General features: G+C 42.8%; 1 protein-coding gene across 1 annotated transcript; it reads left to right on the forward strand.

Annotated features, from left to right (window-relative positions):
- The first annotated feature begins 9,298 nt into the window (after nucleotides 1-9,298).
- LOC122551349 (secreted phosphoprotein 24-like) lies at nucleotides 9,299-22,064 on the forward strand. The gene is made up of 6 exons (XM_043693093.1): nucleotides 9,299-9,426; nucleotides 9,594-9,715; nucleotides 13,855-13,977; nucleotides 17,880-18,014; nucleotides 20,866-20,916; nucleotides 21,732-22,064. The coding sequence occupies exons 1-6, from the start codon at nucleotides 9,372-9,374 to the stop codon at nucleotides 21,888-21,890; spliced, it is 645 nt and encodes a 214-aa protein (XP_043549028.1). The 5' UTR covers nucleotides 9,299-9,371; the 3' UTR covers nucleotides 21,891-22,064.
- The last annotated feature ends 3,861 nt before the right edge of the window (nucleotides 22,065-25,925 follow it).

Below are 25,925 nucleotides of genomic sequence, written 5' to 3' on the forward strand. Positions count from 1 at the left end.
CACACTTTCACACACACTCAACCGCCCCACACTCTCTCACACACTCACCGTCCCCACACTTTCACACATACTCACTCTCCCCAAACTCTCATCCTCCCTATAGTCTCACACACATACTGCGTGGGCTTACCTGGACCCCCACCTCAGATCCTCATCCCGAGACCCTAAACCTGAGATCCTCTCCCTCGATGCCTTCTCCCACTCTCTCTTACTCAGATCTTCTTCCCAAACCCTCTCTCTTTGGACGCTTGCCTGGAACCACTCTGTATACCCTCTCACCTGTTATGCCCCCACCCACCCCCCCAGACTGTCTGTCCAGGTTCCCGCCTTAGTTGTATCTCTGGTCTCTCTCTTCCAGATCCTCTCAGACCAGAACATTTCCCCAGACCCTCTCTTCTGGATGTTATCACTGAATTCTCAATAGGACCCTCTCCCTGAACTCTTTCCTATACACAGTGATAGTTTACCAACAAGACATATGTATGTAAGCGTGTATGTATATAGGAGACTGTATGGAAGTCTGCATGGAAAAATAATTGGTATTGTCAGTGTGAATTGTCAGTGAGAGAACAGGGAGAAAACAAATCTGATGTTTGATCCACAAGCATGATGTTGACAAGAGTGATGTATATATCTATATATATATATATAGACTCACTCATGGTGAGTCTATATTTAGCCAACTTGTATAAAACCAAGCAGAGTCCATTATGGGCTGGTCCTGTTCCAGTTTATCAGTGCAATAAATCAGCCATATCGAGTTCCTTCCTTGCAGAATGGTGACTAAATGTGGAAATTTATAAACTCTGCTTTTCTGTCCATTTGGCAAAGCCAAATATTTTCCACTGGCTTTCAGCCTCTTCATCTGTGTCTTTACTCACTGCATTGTGGTTAGTTTTATTTCAATAACATTTCCATTTCTGAAATAATTTCATCTGCCAGCCATTTGGGTTCCTTCATCCGAGTTCCGTCATCCTTCCTCCTGATGCGCATTCTTCTCCTAACCCTCACCATAACCCAGCAACAGTCTTATTCCCCACTGTGAATGAAGGTCACCAGGCCGCCCACTCATACGCTGCTTTCTGCAGTAACAAGCCGATGGCTATGCAACTAGACTGCTCACACTCCTAATGCTTGGCACTAGTCAGGTTATCCATTGTACGTTAGATTCGCCTGCCCTGAGCACACAGAGCATTAAGTATGGTGAATATGACCCAAACAGGCTGTGAACCCCAAAAGTCCCAACAGAGAGATACTGGGTATTTTACTAACATATATTAAGCCCCCACAATACAACCTGGATCCCATGTTAAAAGTCACTGGGATGGATCTTGAACTTTTTGGCTAAGTGTGAGTTTGTCGTGTTTTTTTTGGGAGATTTTTCACCACTGGGTTTTCTCACCACGTCTTACCAAACTCACTGCTCTTATCCCTCTCACCCCATTCCAGCCTCGTCTTAGCACAAGCCAGGAACGACTCACCACTCACCAGACATCTCAGAGTTGACCGACATCCCTGGCACTGGCACTGGCACAGAGAGTGGCGAATCTACGGACTTGGTTGCCACAGAGAAGGCTGTGGAGGCCAGGTCATTGAGTATATGTAAGATTGAGATCGTTAGGTTTTGATTGTCAAGGGGATCAAGGGTTACAGGGAGAAAGTGGAAGAATGGGGTTGAGAAACTTATCAACCATGATTGAATGGAGGAGCAGACTTGCTGGGCTGAATGGCCTAATTTCTGTTCCTACGTTTTATGGCCTTATATTTAAAATGGTGTTGTGTACTGGGACAAGAGCTGTCAGACAGGAGCCCCAGATGTGGCAGATGACAAATATTTGATGCCTGGTTTTCTAGGTCGGGACCTGGAGAGGCACAAACAGGACATTATCTTTACCCAGGACCACTAGTGGAGGTCATGACACTAGACCACGCCCAGAGCCAGTCCCAGGTTGCTACCAGGGTCAACATAGCCTCTGCCATCTGGAGGGATATAGGAAGAAGATCAATGAACTTCTCCACCCAGCCAGCATAAGTGCCATTGTCTTTTGTCTGAGACCTCACACTCAAGCTCTGTCTCTGCTACTGTACCCACCTCCAACTCAAGCCTTTCTTCCCTCCCTAACTGGCATGCACCTCAACCCTCAAGACCACTAGTCCTCTGTGCAGCCTACTCTTCACTTCCCACTTGCATGGTAAATAATAATGGTGCCACCTCCTTTCATTTCTCTTAATATCCTATCTTCCTCTTTCTCTCAATTTATGATGGAAACAGCCCGCAATAGGGAAAAGGGAGTCGAAATGGACGGCGACCACCCAACACTTGACTCCTCATGCTTTATATGGAGGGTATCTTGTCTCTGATCACCTTGAGTGGCTGACTGACAGTGACCCTTAACAGAGGACTACTGACAAGCATGGCAAGTTTCCCAGCTTTTTGTCTGCACCAAATAGTATGGCACTGTGTAAACCTAGTGTCTCTGTTGGGGACGGGGATTGCATGAGCACCCAGTTAGGCTCAAAGAGAGTGAGCTCGAACAGTGCAAGCAAAGAGACCAAAATGCAGCCTGGTCCAATCCATGAGGTTGGTGCATGTGACTAAGCATAGAATCCCTACGGTGTGGAAACAGGCCATTTGGCCCAACAAATCCACCCAAAAGTATTCTACCCAGACCGATTGCCCTACCCTATTGCTCTACGTGTCCCCCGGCTAATGCACCTAGCCGACATATCCCTGAACACTATGGACAATTTAGCATGGCCAATTCACCTGACCTGCTCATCTTTGGATTGTGGGAGGAAACTGTAGCACCCAGAGGAAACCCACGCAGACACGGGGAGAATGTGCAAACCCCACACAGACAGTCACCCGATGTTAGAAACAAACATGGATCCCTGGCGCTGTGAGGCAGCAGTGCTAAACCACTGAACCATCGTACCACTGAGCACACAGTGTCCTTGGAGAAACATTACAATAATAGTCACAAGTGCAGCTCAATGTGCAGCTTTGAAATGCAGAAGCAAAGCAGAATTGTAAGTGGACTGAAGATGTGCCATAAGGACTTTGGTACATACCGGATGCCAATGTTTGTGAATGCTGGGTGCCTGTGCCCAGTTGCAAAGAAACATGCCTTGAAATGTTGATGCCCAGTGTCCAACAAGGAACAAGTAACAAGCTGAAGTCTTGATATGGAAGTCTAATCTCTGACTTCCATATCAAGAATTTTTGATGTCCATCCTGCTCAGTGCGTTTGGCAAGATTAAGGGTTGAATATCAATGAGGGATTAATTTTGGCATTCAGGAGGATATCATCCCCCCCTTAAGTAGCAACTTGCCTCTGCCTAACGACAACTCACCACACTGCTCAGCGAATGGACAAGTGAGTTGCTTCTTATGCCAAAATTTACCTCAGCAAAGTTCTTGCATGATTTTGCCACAAGTCTTTTGATAACTCATGTTGTTCGGGCTCCTGTAAGATTCAGCTTATTATTTCACTGCAGGAAACTTAGCAGTGAAATGAAAATGGGAGATGTCAACCATGAGGGGTAGTGCCTTGCTGAGTGCTCCCTATGAGTCTACATAAATGTTGGTACCTCCTTGAACTCCCCAATGAAGCTTTCCAGCTCCACTCTGAAGATTGACATCCTAGGCCTGGTCCCGGCCTCTAACCCCATTCCAATCACATAGCCCCTTAGCAAGTGCCCTGCCTTGTTCGAACTACCACAGGCTCCCCCTCACACACCCACCACACAGTCCAATTGTTAGGCAAAAGTTAGAAATTTGGATGATTAGGTCCTGTCTCTAAGGTCACAAGGACTTCTGCAACTCCAAGCCTTATTCAGTCCTTTGTGTTCCACCACAATCTCCCGTCCTTGTACCCTCCTCTCTCATATCTTATTCTCTCTCTCCTCTGGCTTTATCCCACGTTCTCCCCACCCCCATTCTCTCCTCTTCCCTACATTCTCCCCTCCTCCAGAATCTCCCCATCCCCACACTTTCCCATTTCCCACACTCTCCCCATCACCACATTCTCCCTTCCTTCAGGATCTCCCTTTCACCACACTCTCCCCAGATGCCCCTCCCCTACTCCACAATTTCTCCTTCCTCACATTCACCCCTCCTCCACTCTCTCCTCTCCTCCACACTCTCCTCATCTCTGTACTCTTCTCTCCTCCAGAACTCTCCTTCCCCAGGCTCTCACTGTGAGGGGAATGGGGAAGAGTAGAGTAGAAATGAGGGTGATGAGTAGAATAGGAGGCTATGGTGTGGTTGAGGGAGAAGTGTGAGTGTGTTTGAGAGAAGCACATTTAAAGTTTAGCGTGTTCTTGAGATAGCTTGAATATGGGCTAATAAAGAGGAGTCAGTTTGCTCAGTTAGCTCAATGACTAGATGGTGGTGGGGAATAAAGCTCATGGTTCAAATCTTCCCAACCAGCTGTAGTACATCATGGGGCCACTGTTTCATTATCTTACCTCATGCCTATAGAGTGGTGCCCCTCAAAATGCCTATTAAAAAATAGTCTCTTGCTCCAATGGAGAGAGATACCCATGATCTTTTATGGACTATGGTTGACCATCTTAGCTCTGGGTCCTTATATTTAGGATTGAATGAAAGTTAAAGCTGGTCTTTTAATCTGCCCCCTCTGTAAATGGCCTGCATATCTCTTGCATCTCAGGTCTGGCGAAGTTCTTGGCAGATCAATTATGAGTCCAGAGACCGAAAAATCATGTTCTCCAGTAGCCTGGAGGCAGAGATGGGAACAAAAGCCGGGTGGGTTCTGAATCATTATTCCTGCTGCATGAGGCAAGATTGCCACTTCAACTCCAGCAGTTAAAATGCGAGAGGAGTCTACACAAATTAGGCTTATATTGCCTGGAGTTTGGAAAGTTCGGCATGATTTTATCGCTGCTTTCAAGACATTAAGAGAAACTAACAAGATGGATAAGGAGAAGCCATTTCTGATAGATGGGAGCTGAGGTCTAGACTTCAAAATTAGTCCCAGAACTTTCACATTGAAATTAAGAAACATATTTACATGGAAGGAGTGGTAGTGATTTTGCACTCTATTTTTCCCTCAATGCTTTTGACTCTTGGCCAATTGTTAATGTTACACATGAGATTGATACATTTTGTTAAAATGTATTGAAAGATATGGAACAAAGGCAGGTGCTTGCTGTTAGGTTCAGGTGTACAACAGCTTTAACGGGATAGCTGGCCTGCTCCCGTCCCTGTATTTCAATGTTTCCATTTTTCCTTCTTGTGCATTCATATGATCTCCTGCCTCTGCACTCTCCCTTCCTCATACCCTTCCCACCCTGCCACCTACGCCCTCTCTCTTCTGGTTTAATACCTTGATCTTCAAGCCAACACTACATCGTCTCCCAAAGTAGGTAATTTTGCCATCTGAGAGTGGGCGCAGTCTTCTCTCCAAATACCCAAATTCCCAACAAGGCGAAGTGTGAGTAATGCTGTAACACTCCCGAGTATAGAACATAGAACATAGAACATAGAAGAATATAGCGCAGTACAGGCCCTTTGGCCCTCGATGTTGCGCCGATCCAAGCCCACCTAACCTACACTAGCCCACTATCCTCCATATGTCTATCCAATGCCCGTTTAAATGCCCATAAAGAGGGAGAGTCCACCACTGCTACTGGCAGTGCATTCCATGAACTCACGACTCGCTGAGTAAAGAACCTACCCCTAACATCTGTCCTATACCTACCACCCCTTAATTTAAAGCTATGCCCCCTCGTAATAGCTGACTCCATACGTGGAAAAAGGTTCTCATGGTCAACCCTATCTAAACCCCTAATCATCTTGTACACCTCTATCAAGTCACCCCTTAACCTTCTTTACTCCAATGAAAACAACCCCAAGTGCCTCAGCCTTTCCTCATACGATCTTCCTACCATACCAGGCAACATCCTGGTAAACCTCCTCTGCACCCGTTCCAGTGCCTCCACATCCTTCCTATAGTATGGCGACCAAAACTGCACACAATACTCCAGGTGCGGCCGCACCAGAGTCTTATACAACTGCAACATGATCTCAGGACTCTGGAACTCAATTCCTCTACCAATAAAAGCCAGTACGCCATATGCCTTCTTCACCGCACTATTTACCTGGGTGGCAACTTTCAGAGATCTGTGTACATGGACACCAAGATCCCTCTGCTCATCCACACTACCAAGTATCCGACCATTAGCCCAGTGCCCCATCTTTTTGTTACTCTTTTGTTACTCTTACAGTATCATACAGCCTATCTGAGCTAAACCCTGATCAAAATAAAGTTTTGTAAGTCAAGGCAGCTCCAAGTTTACTAACTGTTGTATAACTCTGCAAGATTATTTGGGGAATGTTTGCCTGTTCTGACCTGATATACACTTGTAGGACATTCCATCTCATGAATAGCTAGTATCCAAACATGCCTGGACAGTTGGTTCTTTGAGCCAGACATCTTAACCAAGTCTTACAACATTTTCTTGGCTGTGTACAGACCTGACAAATAACTTCTGATAATGATAAAGACACATTGAGGTTTCAAGCCTTTGAAATATGTTCCAGCTGTTTGCATGAAATTGTTTTTGCACGGAATATCTTATATCTGGTTTTATCATTTTCCTCAAAAAACACACAATTTTTAGCAGACTTTTAACTCCCTTGATCTTGCTGGTAATATAGAAACTAAGAATGCCCTTTCAGTGAATCTACTCCATGTACAATTTATTTTCCAGCCTGTGACATGTACCACCTATTGTAGTGCTCAACAATACTGACACGAATGGTTTCAGTTTGCTCAAATGACACTTTGTCATACTTCTGTTTTTGTTAAAGGTAAAGGGTATTCACACTGGAAATGGGGCATCCTTTATCTTAGGAACTCAGCCCCACTTTCTGAAATATGACAAATCACCTTTCAATCCTTATGCTCGGTGGAATAGTCTGAAGGATAATTTACCATTCTGTGCTTTCTGATGTCCGGACAAGACAATTAAACAAAAAACAATTTGCACTCATATGTCCCATTTATGCAAATTCAGTTTAAAAAAACCTATCAATTGAAAATAAACAGATAAACAATAAGCGCCTCTATGACTGCCTTGAGTCACTGTATTTTAATGCTTTGGACAGTGGTGCGAGGTTATTACATGCCCACTTGTTCTTTCATTGACATGCAATGATTAGGGTACTTGGTGAGTTGACGAGAATGGGGAGATAAATCTCCAGTTTTGCTTAAAAAGTTCCTAAAAAGCTGAAAATGGAAATTTAACAACAAATCTGGAGGGGACTAATAATCACATGGAAACATGTGGATTAATTTCAGAAGGGTCAGCATGGATTTGTTAAGCAAAACTCCTGTCTTGCTAAGTTGCTGGTATTTTTTGATGAGGTAACAGAGCAGTGATGAGTGTTATGCTGTTCATATGGTATACATGGACTTCCAAAGTGTGTTTAATGCCACTTGATGTCTTGTGAAGAAAGTGATGGCTTATGGAAATAAAAGTACACTAACAACATAGCTGTAAAATTGGCTGACTGAAAGAAAGCAGACAGTAATGGTGAATGGGTCATTTTTTGGCTTGAGGAAGGTTTGTCATGGTGTTCCTCAGGATTGAGTTTAGGAATCCCTCCTTTTATTGATGAATAATCTAAATCTTGGTGTGCAGGGGACAACTTCAATATTTGGGGTGACGCAAAACTTAGAAAAATTGTAAACTGTGAAGAGGGCAGTGTAGACGGTCAAAAAGACATTGCGAAGTTGGTAAAGTGCAGATTAAGTTCCACATGGAGAATGGGAGTGATATAGATTGTTTCAAAGACAATGCACAATAATATAAAGGATACTACTCTAAAGAGTTTACAGAGGCAGAAAAACCTCGATGTATATGTATGTAAGTCATTAAAGGTAGCAAGGCAGGCAGAGTGGAATGGACGGCTGGCAAATATGATGAAGGTATGCTTAATTGAGGCATTCAAAAAGGGACGTTACATTTGAACAGAAACAATGAGCAGGTTTTGGGTAAACAAAGGAGATTGACAAAATCAAAATACTCTGGCAGTAAGTGCAGATGCAATGGGATGAATGGCCTTCGTCTGCTCTGCAATGTTTCTGTGATTTTTTTTTACAGTGTAGAAACAGGCCCTTCAGCCCAACAAGTCCTCACTGACCCTCCAAAGAGTAAGCCACCCAGTCCCATTTCCCTCTCACTAATGCACCTAACACTATGGGCAATCTAGCATGGCCAATTCACCTGACCTGCACATCTTTGGACTGTGGGAGGAAACCGGAGCACCCGGAGGAAACCCACGCAGACACGGGGAGAATGTGCAAACTCCACGCAGTCAGTCGCCTGTGATCTCTGAAGTCAATATACACTTCCCTCAATTTCTCCTTTTAGTCCCCAGCATGACAACATTTGATGAAACTTTGGGTGCAAGGTGATGGAACTTATCAGCCAATTACCCAAATTTATATTCTTTACACATGAGTCCCAGAATTGGATCTTATCAGGCTATTTGTGCATGTTGGTGCTCATCTCGAGCTGGTCCTTAAACACCATCAGCATCGTACACTTTCAAGGGGGAATGTTACTGCCTCAGAGAGAGAATGCTGGCTATTTCTTTCCACTTCCACTTTCTGGGATATGAGACCCGTTTTAATACAATTTTCATGCATTTTAGTGTCTACTTAATGTGCACATTTGGTTTTAGGGCAAGATGGCAGTCAACAAGACTTGCCACTCCAGACTTAACCAGGAAGGCAATTATATCCCTGACACTGCACATTCAAGCCCAATTAACGACCATTCAAGTGGGAAGTGCCATGTTGCAATGGACAGGGCACTACATCCCCATTTCTCTTTTTGTACTTAAAGAAAGCTCTTCTTCAAAGCCAAAAATGGGTGTGATCAATCTAACATCTGCTGCATTTTACACTTGCCTCTAGTGAGCACCCAGAGTCCCTTTTGCAAAATAAATTATTAGGAACAACGAATAACTTCCAGACTCAAATGCACTGAACACAATAAGAAAGGAAAGCAAAGGAGTAATCCTTTTTGTGTTTGGTCCTTTAACTGTGGGATGGTCATCCTGTGTTTTAATCTGCGACAAACAAATGGATCAAGTGTATACATTCTTTCCAAAAACATTGGATTGGTAACCTCATTAATTATCAAGCTGGCAGCAAAATCATTTCAGCTATTAAAATGTCGTGGTTTCAATGTCTTTAAAATACTGTTTGTGAACACTGTGAGTCATTACTCGAAGTGATCAAAGCATATAAAAAGCAATCAACGGATAAGGATTCAGTGAGGGAGAGGTAGAGGCATCGTCCACAACTGATTACAATCAAAGTTCCCAGTCAGCCAAGATGCATTCGTTTCTTTTGGCTCTAGCTGTGTTGCAGACACTACAATACTCTGCTGGTATGTATTGAACTCATTTTAAAAGATTAAACTTTAATTATTTTTAATTTAGATACTATTGTGGCCTATTTTGGTTGTATTCTTTTTTAGGGAAAGTGCAGGCTGTTTAGTAAAACTAAGCACAATGTATTGTTGTCACCACATTGTTCCCTCATTTTATTTTCCAGGGATACCAATGACTGATTTCACACCGGTTGTTCAAGATGCCCTGAAAGAATCCATTCTTCAATTGAACAGAAACACAGTTAGTGATTACCTCCTCAAAGCAACAAGCAATGAGTTGCTTTATGTAAGTATTATTTAATCTTACTTGATCTAATTTATTCCACTCAGTTTTTTCTTATGTTGTTCGGTTTTCTCTGTTGCTACCTTTCCATTCCTAGGTAAAAACAAGGACTGCAGATGCTGAAAACCAGATTCTAAATTAGAGATGGTGCTGGTAAAGCACAGCAGTTCAGGCAGCATCCAAGGAGCAGGAAAATCGATGTTTCGGGCAAAAGCCCTTCATCAGGAATAGAGGCAGAGTGCCTGCAGGGTGGAGAGATAAATCGCTCCACCCTGCCTCTATTCCTGATGAAGGGCTTTTGCCCGAAACATCGATTTTCCTGCTCCTTGGATGCTGCCTGAACTGCTGTGCTTTTCCAGCACCACTCTAATCTAGAACCTTTCCATTCCTGTGTGCTCGAGTTTTGTCTTTATTTCTGCTTCTGTCATTTTCTTTGTCTCTAACACTTTCTTTCGTATGTTCCGGTCTTTCTTACTGTCACTCTCTCTCGCTGTTTTCTGTAAGGTTTTCTCTATATCTCTTTATTATTTGTCTGTCTTCTATCCTTACTATTAAAATAAAACTTGTATTTATTACCCCTCTCTCTCTCTGTACAATGTGCTTTCTCTATTTTTCCACTTCTCCCTGTCTTTCTTCGATAGTTTACTTCTGTTTGTGTTCTTTTCATTTGCTTTTTGGGATGTTTTTTTGAGGCAAACAAAGGGTTAATTGGATCAGCACTTATTCGACTAACTCAGAAGGTGTGGCTTCAAGTCTCACACTGGAGTTAAAAATGCAGGTTCACTCTCCAATGTAGCACAGAGGGAGCTCATTTTAAGTGCCTTTTTTCAGATCAGATAATAGACAGCAGTACCCTCTGCTCTCTCAGGTGCACAACAGACATCGCATGGCTTCACTTTGAAGAGTTGAAACTTTATTGCTGGAACAGCACAGCAAGTCAGGCAGCATCCAGGGAACAGGAGATTCGACGTTTCGGGCACAGGCCCTTCCTCATTCCTGAAGAAGGGCCTGTGCCCGAAACGTCGAATCTCCTGTTCCCTGGATGGTGCCTGACTTGCTGTGCTGTTCCAGCAATAAAGTTTCAACTTTGATCTCCAGCATCTGCAGACCTCACTTTCTCCTCCACTTTGAAGAGGTCTGGGAGAATTCTACTAACAGTATGCTCAAACCAATATCACCAAAAATAAAATTATACCTGCATTTGGTCATTTCTGTTTGCGGATTTGCTGTGTCCAAATCGATGGCTCGTTTCCTACATTACACCAGGGACCTCCCTGCAAAACTACGTCATGGGTTGTAAAGCACACTGTGATGTCCCATGATCATGAAAGTCATTGCAAGATTAAGTCTTCCTTTCGGTAGGTGATCCATGGAGGCTGCTTCTCAGATGCAGTCACCTTGACCTGGAATTTCAGGTGGGGCTGCTTCTGTCTTTTGAAAATGAGTCATATTTGAATCAAATGTTAAACTTGCTTTCATTTTTGCAGATGGCTCCAGACCTACTGAGCTCTTCTGTTTTTATTCCACTAGGTACACTTGCCCGATTGAGGCAGGAGACTGCATTTAAAATGTGTTTTGGGCACCATGACACCGGTCATTCCTTAATCCTAATGTTTGGATAGGAACGGATTAGGGTTGTGGTTTTCGACCTCCACCCATTTGTACCAAACACTGAGCTACTTCATGCCTGCAGGCTGCTCGTAAGAAACCTTTCTCCTCAGTATAATGTGAGAATCATACCCCTCCCCTCAAGAGAATTATCCATTCAGCCACTGGCTTGTGCAAGACATTCTCTTAGCTTTCCAGGAAAGAGTCATCCAATTTCCAGTGTGCCCCAATCCGTATTGGAGATGCATTGGAATACTTCTTTTGTGCACAACTCCTGGGATCATTGCAAATGTCACTGGTTCTGAAACTGATGTTTGCCTCATGTCAGTTCCTGTCAAACTCTGTCCTCTAACCCACTGAGTCTGACATATTGTCATGCACCAGCACCCCTTCATTATTTTAATATTTCCTCTTTCTCACTTTCCCTTTCTCACTGCATTCATTTTAAGTTTTATTTAAATAATTCATCTCTCTTATTTGGAAATGGTCTTCAGCTGCCTGAGCCCCAGGGTCTGAAATTTCATCCCTCAAACCCCACCCCTTTCTTTTACCTCACTTTCCTCCTTAAAATCCAGTTCATTGGCCAAACATTTGGTCATCTACCCTGATATTGCCTGTGGCCTGGCCTAATTTTATCTGGCAATATTCCTGTGAATTGTGTTGAGAACTTAGGTTGAAGTAAAGGTGCTATATAAATGTATGTAGATACTATAAAGATCTATGTGTATTAACAATTACATAAGAAACTAAAATGGAATAAATTGTTGTTGTCATCAATAATTTGCTATACAAAAATAGATACATATGTCCAAATAAATTTCACCTACAGAACCAATTAACAATGGGTCAAAGGAACCTCTCTATTTTTGTTTCCTTTGTTATGAATTTTAGAGTTTCTTAGAAATAATCGCAAAGACATTTTGTGTCATCACAGTATTGTGAATGTCATGACTGCTATCTTTCAGTCACCTGAAGTTTAGAATCAGTGCTCATTGATAATGTTCACAAACTGCAGGCTAGTGTGTTGATATTTCAGTCTCAATGCATTAGTTAACTTACTAAAGTGCTATTGGTTCTGTCAGTCAATGTGATGGTCAGGATGCCCAAAAACAGAATATATGCCTGGAGCGCCATGCATCAGGATGGTGCAGTACAGAGTGAATAGGGTTTTGGATTCATACCCAAATCACTACACATTTTCCCAAAAAATATTCTTTATTCTGCATTGACCATCCAACTAGAATAGGAGAGGAAAGAGCAGTCTCAGCTCATTGGTGGAGTGAGACCGCTATGCAGCCATAAATGCATTCTTAGATACATTTTCATGGATCTATCTGATATTTTAAAAGTACCAGGCCTTAAGTGACTGTGCATTGAACTGTGCTAGCTCTTTTGAAGGAGCATTATTTTGTGAAGCTTTAGGGCTGGTGAATGTTGAATTTTGTGACTTGTCTCCAAAATCAAGGATTGGTTAAGCAATAATGTGGGTTCTATAAGTCTATATGCAGACCATGGCAACTATCAGGCTACGTAGACCTGTCTGAGCTATATGGCTGCTGCTGTGCACTGTCTACGTGTATTAGGTATCACCTTTTGTCTTTTGCAGGTTGGTGTGGATATTCCCTCTTAAAGATAGATACATATCACATTGCAACAGTAAAGCTGGAGTGCATCAAGCTTCAAATCCTGTTCACCTATCACTCTGATCTACATTGACACAAAACCACATCAATGATACAGGACCAGTGGTCAAAACAATGGCAGGCTTTAAAGAGTATATTAAGAGCTTTGCCAGATAGTTCCAGATCTACACTGATTAAGTAACACATTCCCTGGATGCTGCCTGACCTGCTGTGCTGTTCCAGCAATAAAGTTTCAACCTAGCTTTAAAGAACATATTAAGAGCTTTGCCAGATAGTTCCAGATCTACACTGATTAAGTAACACATTGCTTTTAAAATTTTCACCCTTGTTTTCAAATCCCTTCCTGTCTGTGCAGTCTCTTCTTGCCTCACAACCCACGAGTCTCGCTTGAACCTGAGACTCTTACATATCTTCAGTTTTGATAGCTCCACTGTTGGTCGCCATGCCTTCAAAGCCCTAAGCTATGGAACTATCTGACCAAGTTCTTAATACAGTCTTTAAAGCCTGCAATTGTTTTGATCACTGGCCCTGTATCATTTATGTGGTTTTGTGTCAAACTTTGTTTGGTGACATCCCTGTGAGCTGCTCAGGACATGTTACTATGTTAAAGGTGCTGTCTATATATGAGTTATTCTTATAATCCTACAGCCCATATTCCTGAAGCCCCAAGATAACCCACTCATGGTATGCCTGTGTCAGTGTAGGAGTCTGACAAAATTAATCCTTCATATGCTGCGGAGGACTATGTTATTTTAATTGCTAGAAAGTTGTTCAGAAGTGACTGAGATTTTGTGGTCTGTGGGTTTCAGGATTTCCTTCATATTGTAATCAAGCTGGTGCTTTATTTTTTTTAAAGAATTCTTAAAATAAACTGCCCATTTTGTTTCCCAGATTACTCCAACAGGACCAAATGAGTTTGCAGTGGATTTAAGATTTACTGCAAGGGAAACCCTGTGCCCGAAAACAGGTGGATTTGATAGTGAAAATTGCGAGCTCAACAATGACCCCTTAGCTGTGAGTATCGATGAAAAGTGTCTAAAATTTGTTGCAATGTGTATTCTATACAAAACCAGACTGAGTGGGGAGAAACCATATATTCAACCTCGCTGGGTTCTCAAGTTGTAAACTCCAGAAATAAGAATCTCACAGAAATCTGTTCATTCACTTCAGCGCAAACATTGTGAGTTGAGGAGAACATAACAATATTTCTGAAATGTGCTTAATTTGTTTTTCTCAGACATTTTCCCACTCGGCCTATTCACAGTTGTTGTAACAGACATCTGGAGCAGGTGGGATAAGAACATAGGTCGCCTGTCTCAGGGATAGGGAGACAATCACTGCATCACATGAGCCTTGTGTTTTTCCAGATAATTTCATTGGAGGGGACGCTCAGGTTCACACATAGCAAGTGACTAATTGAATAGTGGCCATTTTATGCCATTGGGAAAAGCTAAATTTATTCCATTGTCATTAGTTTGATGGGAAATGTGACTAAATAATGACGGAGTAATGGAGTCTTGCAGTGTGTTGAAAATGTCATGACGTCAGGCTTCAAAGATCTGGGTTTCAGTCGCACCTTCCAGAGGTGTGTCTTGACATATCTAAACAGGTTAAATAAAAAAGAGTTGCAAGACCATAAACTGAGAGACATTGTGGAGGCTTAGCTAGAATTTAGCTTTCTGTTTTTTTAAAAGACTCATTTTAAAAAGCAGAAAGAAACTCTCATAAAAGAAGTATTTAACATTAATTATAATTTATTTACAATATTATCAATGACTAAAAGATAACAGTATTGATGCATAGTTGTCAATCAAAGGCAAACAAAGGCATGGTGATGTGGTGGTTGGCAATGCTTCCACACAGTGCCAGGAACCTGTGCTCAATTCCAGCCTTGGGTAACTGTCTGCATGGAGTTTGTATGTTCTCCTGATTTATGTTGGGTGCTCTGCTTTCCTCCCAGAGATTCTAAATTCATTATTAGTGAGGTTAATGGGAAATGATGATTCAGAGAAAATAACATTGCTTTTAGACAATGATAAATTTGCTAATTGCAACCAGTAATGACACTACAGATGGAGAGATACGATTCGCCAGGTCTCATGTTCTCATGACTGTACAACATCCTCTGCCAACAGTGAATTATTGTAATTGCGGAGTAAGGACAGAATTGGGTCATGGTCAAAAAGTCAGTGAGCCACTAGATAGCTGGGCTCACATTTGACGAGTCACCATTCATGGTGTAGTATTGTACTATCACTGTCACGTGTCTATTCTTAAGTGTACAAGTATCATTACTCTGCATTGGTATGTGTTAGAGAATAAGAGTTGGACTGTTGATTTTTGCAGCTACTCTTTTCATTTGCCTCCCTCCCTGTTTTCCTGCTCATGGCTGCTTCACCAGCTTTAAATGTTCGTATTGTGTCCTTCTCAATCCTTCTACTTTTTTGACTAAGAGGCTGGTGTGATTGGATGGGAGAGATGCCAGTTGCTACAGGCTGTGCTTAAGGAATGCAATGAAAATGTGACTCTTATCCCTTTCCCCAATCATCTTCTCATTCTCTTCACTGGTGTGGTTTCGTCCCCACGGCAGGGACAGACCACTATAAACACCGGAGGAAACATCAAAGAAGCGCTTCGCAGGAGGCTCCCAAGCACTGATGATGTCGCCTAGCCAGGGGACGAAACGTTTGCAACAAAAACTTCCAGCTCGGCGAACAGAACCACAACAACGAGCACCCGAGCTACAAATCTTCGCACAAACTTTGAATTCTCTTCACTGCTTATTCCGATTTACCTGCCCTACCTCTCACTTTACATCACCTCTTTGCCCTTGTCACATCTCCTAGCTCTTCTTCTCTCAATGATATATTCCACTCCTGTGACCTACCCTCCTTCATTCACTGCCTGTACTTGCCCTACGACTTTTGCACTCTGAATGATGCATTACTACTTCCTCCTTTTGCTCACTCCCCACAGTGTGGGTGATGTAAGATCACTCTATCACTGGCACTCATTCTCAGCCTGCCTTGTTTCTCCTCTCACTGTTTTAGTCTCCACCCTTCCTATCTGTTCCCCTCAAAGTAGCATTTCTATTACATTGAAAATTCAAAAGCCTCTTGACAATTATTTCATAAAGTTTAATTTTTTAATATCGGGAAGAGAGAGTGAGGAAGGATGAGAAACACCTTTCATCTTAAATCCAGTGATGAAGATAAGACCAAGAGGAAATAATTTAATGAGATTATAGTTAATTCAAACCTTAATGTTCACCTTTGTTCAACGTTGCCTGATGACCTTGCCAAACAGAAATCTATTACTCTCAGTCCTGAACCTCCAACACCCAGGTTTGTTGAGGTGTTCCAGATATCGGATATCCTTTTGTGTAATTTTTGATTTTAAAAAAGAAGGCACTTCCAATTGAATATAACAAAAACATTTATTAATCTTTATTTGCCAGAGATAATTCTTTAGGAAAATCTTTCTTTTGATTCAAATAATAATTTATGTCGAGATCATTGCTGCTTCGAGGGGTTTAACAGTCGTGAGAAGCAATTAAACACTGGCGTGCAGAGGGATCTGGGTGTTCTTGTACATAAAAGGTTTACAGGTTCACATGTAAGTACACCAAGAAACTAGAGAGACAAGTGGTAGGAGGTTGGTGTGCTAGAATAAAGAAGTCTTGCTATAATTGTGCAGAACTTATAAAAATCTCTAAAATTATGAGATGCATAGATAGGGTTGATGGTCAGCATCTTTTTCCCCAGAGTTGAAATATCTAATACTATTTAAAGTTCATAGGCCACATGAGGGGCAAGTTCTTTACACAGAGAGCTGTAAGAGTCTGGAATGCGCTGCCAGGGGTGATGGTGGAGGCAGATACAATAGGGGCATTTAAGGGACTTTTAGATAAGCTCATGACTGTGCAAGGAATGGAGGGATATGGACCAAGGGCAGGCAGAAGGGATTAGTTTAATTTGGCACCAAGTTTGGCGCAACACTGTGGGCCAAAGGGCCTGTTCCTGTGCTGTGCTGTTCTATGTTAACTTTATTGACACCTTGCCCGAATCACTGTGTTCATATCTGGTGTTGATACCAAAAGGAGGATATACTTGCTTTATAGATAGATGCACCCAAGATTCGCCACAGGACTCTTGGGATCACTTTTCTATGCAGACAGTCTGAGTAAAGTAGGCTTTCACACTCTGGATTTCAGAACAATTCAGGTGAGCTCAGTGATAGTACCGTTGGCTAAGTGGTTAGCACTGATATCTCACAGCACCAGGGACCTGGGTTTGATTCCAGCCTTGGGCAACTGTCCATGTGGAGTTTGCACATTCTCCCTGTGTCTGTGTGGGTTTCCTCCCACAATCCAAAGATGTGGTGAATTGGCCATGCTAAATTGTCTGTAGTGTTAGGTGCATTAATCAGGGGTAAATATAAGGTCAGAGTGGGTTACTCTCTGGGGGGGTCAGTATGGACTTGTTGAGCCGAAGGGCTTGTTTCCATTCTCTAGGGAATCTAGTGTAATATTCTGAAAGGGCATGACAGGGTTGAGAGTTTGGGGAGTTTGGAACACAGTGGGAGATAGTCCAAAGGCAAAGGTTAATTATTTAAAATTGAGATGAGGAGAATTTTGTTTAGTCAGTGAATATATTGGAATCATTTATCCTCGAAACCTGCCAGTTCCATCAGTGAATAAATTCAGGACAGCAACTGACAGATTTTTTATGATGTCTAAGGGAGTCGAGAGCAATGGGGAGGGTGAAGGAAAATGGAGTTAAGGAAGAAGATCAGTCATCATTCTATTGAATATGGTCTACACTGACTCTTATTTGTTTTATTCTCATGTTTGACTGTGAATTCACCTCCAGTTGCCAAGTAAGTTAAACAAACTGACTTTTATTTCACTGCTGCAGAAAATGACCACATGCCGAAGCAGCGTCAGTTATTCCTATGGTGCAGTTGTTGATGTGTATCTTCAGTGCATGGACAGTAGAGGTACATTCATGGACAGCAGCAGTGAATCAGCCTCCTTCGAAAGCAGCGAAGAGGTAATCTTTTATTTTAAGCTCTTATTGTTCTGATTAACAGTAAATGTCCCCTCTAATGCCTTATAGACAATGTAACCATTGCAATTGAATTGGCCTCGACAAATGTTTCTTCCAAAAATCAAATGTCATACTGATTTAATTGTTGGTAAAGTGTGGCTCTGGAAAAAGCACAGCAGGTCAGGCAGCATCTGAGGAGCAGAAGAGTCAATGAGTTGGGCATGACCCTTCTTCAGGAACTATTCAATTGACCACGGTTTGGATAGGCTCAGGTTTTTAGCTAATTTCCACATTCCAAATGTTTGCACATATTCCGATTTACTTTCTTATATATTTAACTAGATTTTTTAAAAATTCATTCATGGAATGTGGGCATCACTGGCTGGGCCAACATTATTTAACCCATCCCTAAAGGCCCAGAGGGCAGTTAGTGTCAACCATATGGCTGTGGGTCTGGAGATAAGGACGGCAGTTTCCTTTCTGAAAGGACATTTGTGAGCCAGGTGGTTTTTCTTCCTGACAATTGGCATTGGTTCCATGGCCATCATTAGACTCCTATTTCCAGATATTTACTGAATTCAAACTCCGCCATCTTCATTGTTGCCCACCTAGAACTCAGTGAGATTACCATGTTGGGATGGGGAAATGTTGGAGCACATTTTCGTCATCGGTATTTGAGTCTTCAGCTGATATTGGGAGCATATGGGGAATAGGTGGTTTGATTGCAACACTGGGGTGAAAAGCAGCACAGTCGTGGGAGGGGATCTGATCTGCAATTGGGTAAGGTCTTCAGGGCTATTGTTGGAATAATGTCATGTTCTGTAGCCTCTGTATTATCCACTGCATTCAGTCTTCCTCGAGAGAATCAAATTGGCTGAAGGCTGACATCTGTGATGCTGGGGACAGCGAGAGGCTGAGATGCTTCATCCATTCAACACTTCTGGTTAAGTTTGCTGCGAATGCTTCAGCCTTATCTTTTGCACTGATGTGCTGTGCTCCCCCATCATCGAGGATGGGGCTATTTGTGGAGCCTCCTCCTCCAGCGAGCTGTTCAATTGCCCACCACCATTGGATGTGGCAGGACGGCAGAACTTAGATCTGATCTGTTGTTCAGCCATTTGCTTAGCCCTGAAATGAAAACAGAAATTGCTGGAGAAACTCAGCAAGTCCATCAGTAAGTGTGCAGAGATAGCAGAGTTAACTTTTTGGATCCACTTATCATTCTTTAGAACTGCTAGCAGCTCAGAAGATGTTGGTGTATAATGCTGAAGTTGGGGCTGGTGCGTGGGGAGTGTATTTGTAAAGGAGTAAGTGAAAGCTTGATAGATTGTTATCTCATGTATCGAGATACAGTGAAAAGTGCTATTTTCTTCTATACAGGCAGATCATACCATACGAAGTGCATCAGGGTAGCAGAACAGAGTGCAGAATACAGTGTTACAGTTGCAGAGTAGGTGCAGAGAAAGAGAGACCAGAATTAACATTTGAAAGGTCCATTCAGAAGTCTGATAACAGCGGGGAAGAAACTGTTCTTGAATCTATTTGTTCATGTATTCAAACTTTTATACCTTCTGCCCAATGGGAAAGGGTGAAAGAGAGTATAACTGGGGTGTGAGGGGGGGTTCTTTGATTACGTTTGTTCCTTTCCTGAGGTAGCAGGAGGTGTAGATGGAACTAATAAATGGAAGGCTGGCTAGTGTGATGGACTGGGCTGTGTTCATGGATCTCTGCAGTTTTTTGTGATCCTGGGAACAACAGTTGGCATATCAAGCAGCAATGTGTCCAGATAGGATGCTTTCTATGGTGCAAGTGTAAAAGTTGCTAAGAGTCCTTGTGTGCATGCTGAATATTCTTAGCTTCCTGAGAAAGTAGAGATGGGACCCGGGGGAAACAACACTTAGTTTTGACTTCATTCCAGCCTTGGGGAAGGTATGTGACTGTCCCGATATCACATTTCTATTGTCTACATTTGTTTTGGAGTTTTGCTGCACATGTTTGCAGTATTTGTTCCGATTTATACAGACTTTACTGTCATGTTTTCAGTTTTTAGTTGTGTCCAGAGCTATAACACCAAGGAGTATTAGTCACAGGAATAAAGCAATGTTGTACCTTGCAGGACTGACAGAACCCATTGGCCCTGTCGCAATGTTGCATTAATTCTCACAACTGCAATCATGAGAGAAGGTTCTGTCTGGCCTTTAGGTAAAGGAAAGCTTTATAAATGTGAAGCTTTACTGTGAGTGTTTTCAAATGCCTTAAAAATTTAAGTTTGAGAAGACGGAGAGTAATCCGTTAAGGCGGATTGACTTGGTCATGATTACAAATCACTGAGACCAGATCAACAAAACAATTAAAGTTGTCAGCAATAACCAGTATTTATATAGCATCACTAATTTAATGAAACATCCCAAAGGGACTTGACAGGAGCATTCTAAAACAAAACTGAGCAAATGAGCCAGGCAAGGAGATAACAGGACAAGTGAGTAACAGATTGGTCAAATAGATACCATTTGCAAGGTTGAAAGGAAAGTGAGGCAGAGAAGGTTTAGGGAAAATAAATTCCAAAGGTCTGAAACCCAGACAGCTGAAGGCATTGACCCCCAAAAGTGGAATGAAAATCAGTGATGTCAAAGAGGCAGAATTAATGTAGGTAAATCAGTTGGGCTTGTGTTAGTAACTCAGTCACAGTAGATCAGTTACTAATATACCCAGAACTTACATTCATCTTAATCTCTGGAATTCAACAATAATGAATCTTAATAAATTCTGTCTTGGAGAATCATTCTGTTCCCAAAATAATTTCTGTGGCTTTGTGTGGGAATATTTACATGAATTGTATTTGTTTTTATTGTAGGTGAGGTACCTGAGAAGGCGACCACCATTCCAGGATGAGCACCATTCATCAGTAGGTCTTGATGACAATCTGAAATCGATACCTTCAGTGTGTAGCTGTGACCATTGCAGTCTGTTCCCATTGTTGCATTGGATTTCCAATGGGATTTCCAAGAGCCGTTAAGGGACAGGGCATCAGCCGGTTTTGGTGAGGCTGACCGAGTAAAAGGGTGGGGTTCACTCAGTGGGACCAACTGTGAAATAAGTGGGGGGAGGGCGCATGGCAGTGCCACTTAGATTGGCACAAGAATTCACCTCAGTAAGTATTATTAAATGGGTGGTTTTGTGTTAGTGTCCAGTGTCAGGTGCCCCCTACCTTTAACATGTAATTTTATCAACTATGAAAGAACGGTTTGCTGGATTGGGCTTTAACAGGAGGCTGGTGCAATAATGTTTATTCTGTGAGAACAAGCTCCCAAAGAACTTGTACCCACTCTGCTGCCAACCATGAGTGTTGCTCACCTCAGTTGTCCAGGTTAGAGGACAACCAAGACTCCTCCCGAGAAAGTAGCTTTTCCCAGCCACTTGACGTTTGTTTCTTGAGCTGTGATAGTTACTGGCCCCGCCCAACACCTCACTCCAGCCCCAAACTGAGTGGCGGCTCTCACCCCCATAACCTGTGACCTCTTTGATGAACATCTGCCCAGACACTCAGCCTGAATGAGCCATTCCAAATAAAGGAGCGAGCCATGAAACGGCGATAGGGTCAGTGTCAGACTGCATTCCCTCACTTCTCATTCCCTTATCCGTGACTTGTCCATCCTTGAAAATGACACGATCGGTCAATGGGAAGAGCTTGGAAGTAAAATTCTCTCCATTCTATGCTAGGTTGACTGGGATTTCCAGAATAACAGGCAATTTCCTCAGCGCCGTGGAAATGGTGTTGCCCCAAGAAGACCCAATAAGCAGGCCAAGCCTCTGAGCCAAGGATTATCCTCCAGAAAGAAGCCAAATCGTAAACCGAATCGGGACTCCAAAGTGGAGTGAAGGGGGTTTGGAGTTCACAGAACGCACAAGGCGAGATGTCCGCCATTATTTCAACTGCAAGCATTGCAAGCTAAAGCATTCTTTCCTATTTCATTAGTTCTGTCACTGTAACGGTAGTCTCCACTCTCCTGCTCAAGAAGTTGGAAACATGAAAATAAAACAAGCTGATTATAATATAGATTGTCCAGCCGCCTGTTTGTTACACATCAGCAAGCTGCAATTGCTCTAAGACTGACTGAGATGTGGGTGCCATGCTTTGTCCATCACCTTGAGAAGAACTTTCACAAATAAACCAATCCAGGGTTTAACAATGCAGCTGGGTGCTGAGCACAGAGCAGGCAGTGACCTGGACAGAGGTTTGCCACATGGTGTTTATGACTGTAAATTTAAAAACCTGTGGAAACAGTTCATGTGTACATGGTCTGTGTGAGCACGTTGCCTGAGAGGCTGGGAGAGAATTTCTTTCAGGTCTGTTTTCATTATTTTGACTTTCTCATTCTTGTTTACAGTTAAGCCCCTCTGTGTCCTTAACCCTCCCTTTTCCGCAATCTCCATCGACCTCACAGCCCTCTGACATTGGGCACTTATCAAATTCCAGCCCCTTGATCATCTCCAATTTTAATCACTTCACTATCATTGACCATACAGTTCTGAGAAGGGTCACTGGACCTGAAATGTAACCTCTGATCTTTCTCCACAGAAGCTGTTGAATTTTTCCAGCAATTTATGTTTTTGTTTCTGATTTACAGTGTCCGCAGTTCTTTCAGTTTTTATTGACCATACAGTTGCCTGGCTCCCAAGCTCTGGATATCTCTCCTGAAAACTCTCAGTCTCTTTCTCTCTCTCTCTCTCTCTCTCTCTCTCTCCCCCCTTCAAAGACACACAGTAAAATCTATCTTTCTCACCAGGTTTATTGTCATTTTGTCTAATATCTCCTAATGTGCCCCAGTATCAGATTTTGGATTACGATGTTCCTATGTCGTGCCTTGAGACTCTTTGCTCTGTTACAAGCCCCTGTTGATGTGTTGGGGGAGACAGTGGGAATGATTGCTACAAGGCCTTCCTCCTATCTACCATCCAAACCCGAATGTGTTTGAAATTTTACAGAGGGCAGATAAGGCCTACAGTCAACTGAGGTCTTTATGTAGATTCATGGAGTCTTACAGTCCTACAGCACAGAGACAGATCCTTTGGCCTGAACCAGTCCATGCCAACAAAAATGTCCATTCATGCTAACCCCACTTGGCCCACATCCTTATAAACCTCTCCTACCATGAACTTATCCAAGTGCCTTTGAAATGTTGTTAATGCTCCTGCCTCAACCACTTCTGCTGGCAGCTTATTCACCACCCTCTGTGTAAAACAAGATGTCCCTCAGGTTCCCTTTTATTCTTTCCCCTCTAACCTTAAACTGATGCGCTCTCGTCCTCGATTACCCAACCCTGGGAAAATGACTGAATGCATTCACCCTATCCCTGCCTCTCATGATCTTATACACATCTATAAGATCCCCCCTCAGTCTCCTATACTCGAAAGAAAAAGGTCCTAGCTTGTCCAACATCTCCCTATAAATCAGACCCTTGAGTCCTGGCAACATCCTTGTAAATTTCTTCTGTACTCTTTTCAGTTTAATAACATCCTTCCTAAAGCAAGGTGACCAAAACTGAGCACAACACTTCATGTGCGGCCTCACCAACATCCTGTACAACTGCAACATAGCTTCCCAACTTCCATACTCAGTGCCTTGGCTGATGAAGACCAGTGTGCCAAAAGCATTCTTCACTGCCCTGTCTACCTGTGACTCCACTTTTAGAGAACAGTGCACTTGAACTCCAAGGTATGTCTGTTCCACTACACTCCTTAAGACCCTATCATTCATTATGAAATTTTACCTTGATTTGACTTTCTAAAATGCAAGACCTCACTTATCAAGATTAAACTCCATTTGCCATTTCTCGACCCACTTCCCCAGCTGATCAAGATCCTGCTGCAATTTCTGATAACCTGCCTCACTGTCCATGATACTGCCTATTTTATTGTCATCTGCAAACTTACTAATCATGCCTTATACATTCTCATTTAAATCATTGAAATAGATAACAAACAGCGATGGGTCCAGCACTGACCCCTGAGGCACTCCACCAGTCACAGGTCTCCAGTCCGACAAGCATCCTTCCACCGTTACCCTCTGCTTCCTATTATCAAGCTAACTGTGTATCCAATTTGCCAGCTCACCCTGTATTCCATGCAATCTAACCTTCCAGAGCAGCCTATCGTGTGGAACCTTGTCAAAGGCCTTACTGAAATCCATATAGACTACGTCTACTGCCCTGCCCTCATCAACTTTCCTGGTCACTTCGTCAAAGAACTCTAACAAACATGCACAAAGCCAAGCTAACTACTTTGAATCAAACCCTATCTTTCCAAATGTATGTATGTCCTATCTCTCAGAATCTTCTCAAGTAACCTACCTACCACAGACGTTAGGCTCACTGGTATATAGTTCTCAGGTTTTTCTTTGCAGCCCTTCTTGAATAAGGGCACAACATTCACTCTATTCCAGTCTTCCAGGACCCCACCTGTGGCTAACCATGACACAAATATATCAGCCAGATCCCCCACAATTTCTTCGCCAGCCTCTTGTAGTATCCTTGGATATATCTGGTCAGGATCAGGAGATTTATCCACCTCCATACATTCTAATTCATCCAACATCTCCTCTCCTGTGATATGGACCGACCCCAAGATATCACAACTAACTTCGCAATGTTCCCAACTCTTCATGTCTTTCTCTATGGTAAACGCAGAGAAGAAATATTCATTGAGAACCTCGCCCACCTCCTGCAGTTCGACACATACATGTCCACGTTGGTCCTTGAGAGATCCTATTCTCTCTCTAGTTATTCTTTTTCTATTAATATACTCTTATCTTCTCAGCAAAAGTTACCTTGTGCCCCTTTTCGCCCTTCTGGTTCCTTCTTTAGTAAACTCCTGTATCCCCTATATGCATCTAGGGGTTTCCTTGATCCCAGCTACCTGTACCTGAACCATACCTACTTCTTTTTTCTGGTGAAAGCCTCAACATCTTTTGTCATCCAAAGTTGCTTATTTCTGCCGACCTTGCCCTTCACCCTCACTGGAACATATAGACCTTGAACTCTAGCTATCTCACTTTTAAATGCCTCCCACTTGCTGGACGTCCCTTTACAAGCATCTTTTGGATCAGTGGTGCTGGAAGAGCACAGCAATTCAGGCAGCATCCGAGGACAGGCAAAATCGACGTTTCGGGTTACCTCGTCCCTTTACAAGCAAATGAACTACTCCAATCAGCCCCTACAAGCTCCTGACTAATTCCATCAAAATTTGCCTTGCCTTAATTTAGAACTTGTAGCTGTAGATCAGTTTTGTCCCTCTTCATGACTATTTTAAAATGAATAGAACTATGGTCACTGGTCCCAAAGTGCTCTGCCACTGTCACCTGTCCTGCCCTATTTCCCAAAAGTAGGTCAGGTTTTCCCTCCCAGAAGTCATTGAGTCATAGAGTCATAGAGATGTACAGCATGGAAACAGACCTTTTGGTCCAACCCGCCCATGCCGACCAGATATCCCAACCCAATCTATTCCTACGTGCCAGCACCCGGCCCACATCCCTCCAAACCCTTCCTATTCATATACCCATCCAAATGCTTTTTAAATGTTGCAATTGTACTAGCCTCCACCACTTTCTCTGGCAGCTCATTCCATACACGTACCACCCTCTGCGTGAAAACGTTGCCCCTTAGGTCTCTTTTATATCTTTCCCCTCTCACCCTAAACCTATACCCTCTAGTTCTGGACTCTCCCAACTCAGGGAAAAGACTGTGTCTATTTACCCTATCCATGCCCCTCATGATTTTGTAAACCTCTATAAGGTCACTCCTCAGCCTCCGACGCTCCAGGGAAAACAGCCCCAGCTTATTCAATCTTTCCCTATAGCTCAAATCCTCCAACCCTGGCAACATCCTTGTAAATATTTTCTGAACCCTTTCAAGTTTC

Source organism: Chiloscyllium plagiosum, chromosome 7, assembly GCF_004010195.1.
Source record: "Chiloscyllium plagiosum isolate BGI_BamShark_2017 chromosome 7, ASM401019v2, whole genome shotgun sequence".
In the NCBI taxonomy this organism is placed as follows: Eukaryota; Metazoa; Chordata; class Chondrichthyes; order Orectolobiformes; family Hemiscylliidae; genus Chiloscyllium; species Chiloscyllium plagiosum.